Source organism: Acanthisitta chloris, unplaced genomic scaffold (assembly GCF_000695815.1).
Source record: "Acanthisitta chloris isolate BGI_N310 unplaced genomic scaffold, ASM69581v1 scaffold69, whole genome shotgun sequence".
Lineage (NCBI taxonomy): Eukaryota > Metazoa > Chordata > Aves > Passeriformes > Acanthisittidae > Acanthisitta > Acanthisitta chloris.
Window position 1 is genome coordinate 299,589 of NW_008689704.1, and position 9,767 is coordinate 309,355.

Here is a 9,767-nt window from a genome sequence, read left to right on the forward strand (position 1 = left end):
CAGTGAACTGGAAAATTACTTATTAGTCCCCTCAAAAACCAAACATCTTTAAATACATAAGCACAGTGAAGGTATTTTCCTCCATCAGCAGAAGAATCAGCACTGTGTACAAAACTAAAAAGTACTGGTGAACACAAGAAAAGTCTGTTTAAAGACCACGTAGAATAAAACAAAGCCAAAACAAAGTTCTTTATCCATGCACATGATATTCTTACATATTTAACTACAGCTGAGGGGATGATTAGACAGTTTTAAGCCATAGGTTGTTCTCTGTTATTTTTCCTACAGGATGTAATTACTGAACATGACCTATGTAGAAAGCCTTGCAGTACCTGAAAATCCTGTTTTGGCTGCAATCAAAAGTAAACTCCATCCATAATTAAAAAGAACAGATTTGCTTTCAGCCACTGTTTTAAATGTATATATAATTATTCCTCCAAAAATCCTTTTTATTTTCCAGGAAACAAAAACTTGCTGAACTCAGTCCAACAAATTAAGTCCCAGATATTTGGTTAAAAAAAACCCAACACTGAATTCGATCATGACAATAAAATCTAGATGAGTCCTTAAATAAAGGTTATGCTCTAAGTGATCTCATCTTATGCTTATTAATTGACCTTCTGAATCCTCTAAACTTCTTATTCTCACACTGCTATCCAGCAGCTGCATTTCCATGACAAACTGTGAATGCCTAAGAGATATTTGTTGCCCACAATGAAAAGATGAGCTCAGTGAGTCTAAAATAGTCAGAAATAGACTCCTGAAAACTTAAAAGCAAATCTGTCAGAAGAGCAAGCAATGATCTTATACTGGGAAGACAAACTTGCTTGAGGTGGTTGATAATCATTTTGATCAAACATGGATTCAGTTATGCCCAGTGAACTTTTAAATGCCAGATAAAAGTCCAAAATATTCCAGCCTAATCTCTAAAAATGGAAGAGAAAACCAAAACTATCATGTTTGTACTCACCGGAACTTTACTTCCGACTATCTGCATGCAGTGGTCAGCCAAGAGAGGTTATTGTGTAAAAGAGATAATAATAATGCATAAATAAACACAGCAAAGTACTTAGTAGGATGTAGCATCACACACATTTTTTTGGTGTTTAATCATTAGTAGCAGTTACATTCATTTATTACTTATCAAACTGTTTAAGAGTTAGAGCTTCTCAACAGGAAAACAGTCGTTCTACTGTTCTTATGTTCTGTTGCTGAATCATCAGCATTTTACACATCTACCAACAAATAGCTACACACCCAGCTTGCACAGCTACATCTCCAAAGATTAAGTATGCCATTTTGTTAAAATTATGAGGTCAGATATTTTACAAATGACACAGAAAACTACAGAAAGCACTAAGGGCATACTGACTTCCTGGTACTTTTAACAGCTTCATTTACTGTGGAGCTTTTCATCTATTCAGATGATGTCACCACTGCCATTAATTACCTTCTCATAATCAAAACCATAGCCTACAGTTATAACTCTAACTTGCATTTCAGGAAATCTCACATGGCATTTCCATTCAATGCTTGGTATGGATGCTTTCAATTACACGGATAATTAAACAGTGATTTCCAGAATGCCATCTTCTCTCTTTAACCATGGAACAGCATCTCTGCATATTCATGAACAAAAAGTTGACTTTCCACACAGAGGAAACTCTGCAGGAAGGCAGCACATCTGTGCCCTGTTCTATCACTTGGCACAAATGACCATGTCCTTGGGAACACCAGGACTGTGGATTTCTGCTCAAATACCATAGGCCTTTACTCAGCAGCAGCAGCCAGTTCATTGAAAAACCACTTTTACGTGATTAAGAGTCTGATTTTGTTCTGAGATCTGAATTTGACTGCACTGACTCCCACAGGGGAGGTGGTGGATTCACCATCCCTGCAGGTTTTCAAGCTGAGACCGGATGTGGCATGGTGCCATGGTCTAGTAACCATGATAGGGTTGGACTTGATCTTGGAGGTTCTTCCAACCTGGTTGATTCTATGACTCTTCAGCCTCTACCTGCTTTATTTTCTACTCTTATCTTTTAGATTATCCCTTTAGGAAGTCTTTCAGAAGCATAAGTCCCTGCAAGGCTTTCACAATCCCCTCATCTCTTCCTGATGAACCTCTAGAAGCACAAGTTGGACTGTCATCACCAAACAATCTCTTTTCCTAATTGACTACCTTCTTCTCTCAACAATCTTCGGCTACTCAACATGGCATGAAATGTCACCAAGTTCAGTTCTGAAACAGAATTCCAGTTCTCAAGTACAATTTCCATGGCCAACGATCTTTCTCTTCGAGTGAGAGAAGCAATCTGAAGCACTGCAAATCACTTCACGTGAAAGCACCCAGCTCATCAGCTTCTCTATGTCCTCCATCTCCAAGGAAATGGACAGCTTTGTTCATCCACTGAAACCCAAGGTTCCTTTCTCACTCAGGACCCTGAAGACAGAAGTGTCTTGGAAAAGCATCATCAACATGCTGCACATGGCACACAGGCAGAGAATATGAAGCACCAAATGCAAAATCATTTGGTTAAGACAACATCAGCAAATGAAAGTGATATTTTCACATGAGTGGAGAAAGCTCAAAAGCCAAACTGAAACAAACACGAAATGTACTGCATGAAAAGCCACATCAACTGTTAAGTGTGTTTGGTGAGCTCTAAGCAGAAGGTCCAAGTATTTTCAGTGCAAAAAAGGAACACAGATCATTATCTGTGACCAAAGGAATGGGACAAAATTTCAAGACAGATCATTTTGAATGCAAGCAGCATTTTCATGGAAGACAATCCTAAAGAAAAGAAAGTTTGACACTTGATGATGCAGTAAAGCTCAATTCTTCAGCTTGAACTCATCTGAACAAAACAGCAGTTCCACTAAAGAGAAGATGAAATTCAAAGCAAAAATGAGGTTTTGCTCCATTGTAAGATCCCAATCAACATTATACAATTAAGCTCTGATTTTTCAGGTTTTTTTAAACCAATTAAGATGCTACCTATTTAAAAGTTAACTTAGGGTAACATGCTACAGAAAGGCAATTTGTATTGCTGAACAACCTCAAACGATTCCACTCAAATGCTGCGATTCAATTGCAAGGAGGACATACTGAAGCACACAGACTTCAGTACGAGCCATTTTTCCACAAGGAAAAACATCTTGCATGTGTACAACACATCCACACTGATGCTGACTTCAGTTCAAAGAGCACATTCACGTATGAGGATCTTTCAGGATGATTCAAATGGTTAGTACATTTTGACAAACATTTTGCCAGTTGTGTTCAGGTCCTCGTGCTGCAGAGCGTGTAAGGCAACTGTTAAGCAGCAGTTAGCCATGCAATGGTAGCCATGCTCTCCTCACTTGGCTCCAACACTAGGGGACTTGAGGCAGCTACATCTCAACATCAGTACACATAACAGAGACCAACATTGTCGGCTGCTTTTTGAAAAGAACTTCAAGTACTTCCATTGTGACTTTCCACGGTTTCAACCAGACATTTTGGCTTACTAAGAAAAATTTAAGATTTAACACTGATTATCAAGAGAAGACAAAAACTTGACAAAGCATAAGCAATAGTGCCCAAAGACAGTCTAGGCAAAGGACACTAAGAGGAACTTTAATAATATTCACTGCATGAGCTTGCACAGTTCTCTAATACCTTGTATGTTTAGTTTGACCATGCTTTAAGCACTGGATTCCTTCCAGCACAAACTACAGGACTGTGGATTTTGTTTAAGATCAACTCATGCAGCAACTTCACTCCTCTCAGAAACTAAATCACCATTTTCCCATTATAATGCAAGCCTTTCCTCACTCAAGTTTATAATGCTTCATGCAATGCATTTGCATAATAATTGCATGTCATTGTCATTTAATTTTTTTTAAATTTAACTCTGCAGAGCTGATTTTCAAGGTTAAAACGAGACAAGTCCACTGTATTGCTTGCAGTCCACGCCTATAGATTCATTAGGCAGACACCAAAATAATCTTATTTGCTAGTATATTTCACTACAAAACAGATTATTTCATGCTTGCTGTATTCAGCATTCAGCTCTGCAGAAATGCTGGCACTGCTGCCACGAAGTATTTGAAGAAGTGCTCTACACATAGTCTTCACTTCCAGTAACCTTTTATTGCACACAGTAACTTAAGTGTGACAAAAGAGACGAGATTGATCCTAATTCCCAAATAAAATCATATGCATTAACTAATTTTACTTAAGAACTAAGCTGATAGCAAATTTTGTCACTTTTGTCACTGCTGCCCCTTGGATAAACAGAGCTATTCATCACCACCACTTCTCCCCAGTTCTTCAGTTCATTCAGTGCATTCATTCACCAAGAGCTTCCTTAAAATTCTTTAACCAGAAAGTGACACAAATCAGGACAAAACCTGTTCCTAAGAAAATCACAACATATATATACACATATATATGTTTCATCCAATGCTCATGAATTCTTATGGCATATCCTCTTCTCAGATGGTAAGAACTGTATTTGCCATACTCAACTTTTAACACACCAAAAACATTACTGTTGCATTTTATAACTAACTAGTACTAATTCTCCCCCTGCAGAAAATAAATTGCAGCTCTTCACTAGCTGAAACTATTTCTCCACCTCAACAAATATTGGGATATCCAGTCATTCTCTTACAGTTCTGCCTCCCAAAAACAGACTTCAAAAATTCTGCATGAACCTACCAAGGAATCAAACAATTAAAGTACAGAGAATGATCAACACCAATAAAAGGTCTAAATATTTTTTTTCTAGTCAAAATCTAATTTGAAACTCATTTTAAGACCATCCTTTGAATCAAGGAATCCAGCACATACATCATTACTGAAACCATCAAGTCATGTTATCCCTTCCAAAAACTTGTGGCACCAAAAATCCCTAAGAAGAATTCCAGAGAAATATGCTCAGGTTCCATCCATGACTCTACATCAGTGGATTTGTAATTTCTTATGGTTTACAAGGAAGCAACTCCAGCAACTGAAATAAAACTAATCCCTCAGATGCAGCTGCATCTACAAGTATATTAGTACTGATTTAGTTTTCTTTTCTCCCACACTTAGATAAATGCTGACAAAAAAATTTGTTCCTAGGTTGAAAAGCATAACACTGATGAAGCTAAGCCTCTTACTTTCATCTGTCTTGGAGAGGTGAGTACTTACAGATTTGGCAGTTGCAGAAATGTACTGGACAACCATCTCACGTTTTGTGGTCAAGTCTTTATCTCTCAAAGGAGCTTTCCGATCCTCATTTAGGTTCATGTCCTCCTGTAAAGCAACAGCCCACACAACATCAACAATCTACTTCTTAGTCCTTGTTCTTATGAGTCTTTGTTTTCTTTAGACTACTTTTTTAAAAACAAACAATTCATTTTTAAACAAACAGAAGTGACTTTTTCCAGCTTATCTGCATGCAATTGTTTCATTCTGAGCTACTCCATTTCCTTGTTTAATTCTGCCACCCAAAGCATTCACTGTTTTCGAGTCTTGGCCAAAATTACCATTGCCTCAAGGGTAGTTAACATAGGTGAGATCAGGCTCAAAAAATAAAACTAGAGGACAAACAAATTCTACACCTCAAGTTCCTACATAAGTTTTAACTCTTGTGAAGTTCTAGTGTTTTAGTAAAATCTTATCAGAACAGACACCATTCCCACACTATCTAATCAAAAGGCTGTTGTTACATGGATTATTAGCTTGAGGAAGGGGTAGATGTGAAATTGTTCCTACTTATGTCTTTAAAACAAGCCCAAAAGTCAAAATGTTCTACTAGATGAACTCTAAAGCTGCCTGTTTTAACTTAATAACTGATTAAATACGATTTAATTGTTGCTAGTCATGACAAATCTTGCCATTAAAAGTCAAAGTAACTTCAGATTATCAACTAAAACCAGTAAATGTTCCAGTAATAACTTACTAGCTAACAGCTTTGTCAAAGAACTTTAAGTCTCTGGAAGACAGACCTATTGTCTGCTTCAATTAACATTACTTGGAAAAGTTAAAAACTAATCCCTTAATCTAACAAGCAAATCAAGCAAGTGTTAATTAACAATTAGCCAATCTTTCAGAAGAGACTCACAGCTTCACTGAACAAAGCAGAACTGCAAAATGGAACAAGACAGTTCTTAGGCCATACAGACTGCATGGAAGTTTACAGCAATTTTAAAGAATGATACAGAAGAGAGCATTGCTAAAAATACTCCAAAGAACTCACTTCCTGATACTTCACATGCCATCACCAATGTGCATGGCAGAACCCACACCTCCTTCAGAGTTAGCTTCTGTAACTCTTAACAGGAAAGTTTTGGAGTAGAACCACAAACCTTGCCAAGTGATGCTATGACAGGGAATATCCAAGACCATGCAAAAAATCAGCTTTCTATGCATTAATACCTTATTAATGGAAAATACTATTTTCCAAAGCTATTTATTAAGTTCATTAAAAACTGTCCTTCAACAGCAGTATCTAAGTACTGTAACTAAGGTCTTGAGAGCTTCATCAGTCTAAGGCTTCAATTTTGGCTTTTTGCCTGTTTTGCCTGTAGAGATAGACCAAGTAATTTAAATATCTCTACTCTTGGCATTCTCTGAGTTACTCAACTGATCGGGTGCCAACTTTGATCTATCAGGCCTATGCTATGCTGTGCCCTCACAAGTAGTTACTGCTCCCCACAAGTAGGGGGTTGGGACTAGACAATCTGTAAGGTCCATTCCAACCTCTAAAATTCTATGATTCTGAGAAAATTTGAGTATTTGAAAATAACTGCTACGCAAAAAATGCTAACCAGAAAACAAATTCAAACCTCACAAAATGATGCAGCACATCATCTTACCATCATTTTTTCAAAGAGATCCATAACTTCTTTTTCTGACAGGTTCATGCAGCGCTCGTCAACAAGCGCCTGGGCATGTGGCACTTCACTTATGGAAGGCTGAGAGTCGATAGGATGCTGAATGAAAGGCTTCTCCTTCTTCACTGCCGATTTCCTGAAGCTCGTAATTCTGTCACGCTGCAAAGACATTCATTCCGATATAAGCAGAAATAGAAATATAGGAAAGCAGCCAATTACACGGCAGCAATACACACACTTTTTTGTTAATTCAAGCAGCAGAGTTAAACTGAACTCTAGGTAAAAATACTCTCATATTCACAGTTTGCTTTTCACAGAAGGACAACATGTAAGGTGAATTCACGACAGGTCACATGCAAAAGGAATATGGCTATTTCTCACAGCTTCAAAATTGCATCATCTAGGTTAAACTCCGAAAATCTTCATCTTCTCCCATTACTCCCTAATAATCCTGAGAGTGAATAACGTGGTACCACAAAGGTAACGTCCAAGTGTTCCTTCACCTGGAGAGCTCTAAGTCCTTGGAGGACAAGTGAAAAAGGCAGTGTTGGGCAGGGGGTACTCACAAGTTATCGGGCTCAGAAAAAAAAATCCTGCTAAAGTAAAATAAAGTTTGTAGAGGAATTAAAGCTCCAAGCATAGTTGACAATCCCTTGAAGTGTTTTTGAGTAGGGACTCCTGAAATTAGTGCAGAATTATAACAGGCAGGTAAGGGATTACTCAGAGAGCAGCAGCCATCCAGAGCTAGGTACACAGAACAGACATTAGTAAAGCATCTCACAGTCTGCCATGGCCTCTCACCCCTTAGGGCTCACTTGGGTTAGGCCTTACACCAAACCTCCACCTTTTTTCTTTAAAGCATGCTTACTTGGTTACTTGGTTAATGCTGGAAACAACCAACAACAGCACCTTCCTTATAAGGCCATTTATTAATGTATTTTTAATAGATAACTCTGTTCTGAATAGAGCCTGAATTGTTTGATTTAATAATGGTCTTTAATTATATATATACACAAGTTCATTTTGAGAACGTTATGCCTACAGCAACTTCTCTCAATGAACTGTTTGCATCAACAAATGCTTGTGCATTTGTTTCAGGCACTGAACAGCCTCATGAAGATGTGCTTTCCTCTATCAGCAGCTTATGTAGGGTTACCAGGATCAGTCAGGGCAGGTACTCATGTCTCTATGAAAACTAGAAACCAAAATTTCTATTTGCTACAATTAAACAACCTCTGTGAGGTTTGAAAAGGGTAATGGAGTATTTATTTGCAGAAAATTTTGATTTATTTTAGATTTGTGAGTCAGGACCAAGTGCTGTGGAGTATGGGGAAGATAATCTCCTTTTCTGTCATCATTTTGGTTCTTTTTCTTGATTTTTGAATTGTTTGGTTTTTCCCTCATGCTTTTCTGAGGTCCTGCCAGACTACTTTAAGTTTTTGAAGGCATCCCTAGATAAGGTATCCCTAGATAAGCTGCATTCCCTTTGAATTTCTTTTGAGCTTTCTGGGGGGGATTTTGTGGGTTTTTTTGAAAGGAGGTGGGTTGGGTTTCCTTCTTCTTTAAAAAACTTACATTTGTGGACAGAAACACAATACCTACAAGGATACTGTTCATGTCTTTAACAAGGCAAAAATATTACACTAATCCCATTTTTTCCCTTATTAGAATAGTTTAAACTACATTTTTGGAAACTAAAATTAGGGCATAGCCTAGTGAAAAGGCCAAGGATACAACATCATGCCTGAAAGGCAATATCCAAATTTAGCCAATATACATCAAATGCAGTTTTACTGCTCAGTTACATGAAAAAGCCCATTCAGCAGTCACAAAAAGTCATTTAAGGTCCAATTTCACCACACTATGATCTGTTTCCAGTATGACTTATTAACAACAAATTTGTTTAATCAGACTGCAATGCTGAGATCACTTTAAAGCCCCAAATTAATCCTCTACATGATTACGAGGAACAATTTCCTCACTTCAGACATGCAGACAATCATTAATGAAATATCCAGAGTGGCTTAATTATTCCATATATAAAATACAAGTTTTATAATTTTAATGAAATCAATTTTGATATAAGTTTCTGACAAAATACTTTGCAACAAGTTTCAAAGTATTCAGCATTAGGAAGTTAATGCTACTGAATACAAACTTGTTGCTTGGCATTCAGCACACATTTATCACCTCAAATGGTTCCACTTGAATCATGTGGCAACTAACTTTGAAGAACTACTGCAGATCCTTTATTTTAAAGAGAAGGTCAAGAGAAATAACACTTGGACTGTTGAGTAACAGTTTCAACATATCCACAGCATTACTAAAGTATTTAGAATGTGGCTAAGGAACCTTCTCCAAATAAAAATCATTATTAATCTTCTTCAACTGAAGTTACAAATTAAAATCTTTAGGAACAGTCACTCAATTTGCTGAAATCTAATGCTTAATATCCTTATAAGAATATGTTATTTTGTCCACAACATTTGAAGTAGCATGCAGCGTGGAGTTACCATTGCAAATTAAGATGCTACAAAGACCTTACCACATCATCTGCCAAAGTTTTTATTTGAATATTCTATTAAAAAAAAAAAAACAAAAACAACACACACAAATCAAAGAAAAAAAAAAGACAGTGTTACCTATAGTTTCAGAATAAAGAAGTCTATATTTCATGTATTCAAACAAACATTTGAAATGTCACTAAGTGTTCTAACAAAGCTGCAGCTAAATCAGTATGAATCTACTGCATCCCATGGCACCTTGGCTTTTGAGCACTGAACTCTTGAATCTGAAACTTGCACTGCTGTAACACCCCCACTACTGCACACCAATTCAGAGATCTCTTAGAAATCTTTCCAAAACAAACACAGACTCCTGGACTTCAGACTGCGTCAGCA

General features: G+C 37.2%; 1 protein-coding gene across 1 annotated transcript in view; it reads right to left on the reverse strand.

The window, feature by feature from the left end:
• DIAPH2 (diaphanous-related formin 2) overlaps positions 1–9,445 on the reverse strand; it is a gene marked incomplete at both ends in the record, with an annotated part of 145,840 nt that extends 136,395 nt beyond the window's left edge. Inside the window, 3 exons of the mRNA XM_009081519.1 lie at positions 5,180–5,284; positions 6,850–7,026; positions 9,413–9,445. Coding sequence (XP_009079767.1) covers positions 5,180–5,284; positions 6,850–7,026; positions 9,413–9,445 — 315 coding nt within the window. The remainder of the gene's footprint in view (positions 1–5,179; positions 5,285–6,849; positions 7,027–9,412) is intronic.
• Between the last annotated feature and the right edge of the window lie 322 nt (positions 9,446–9,767).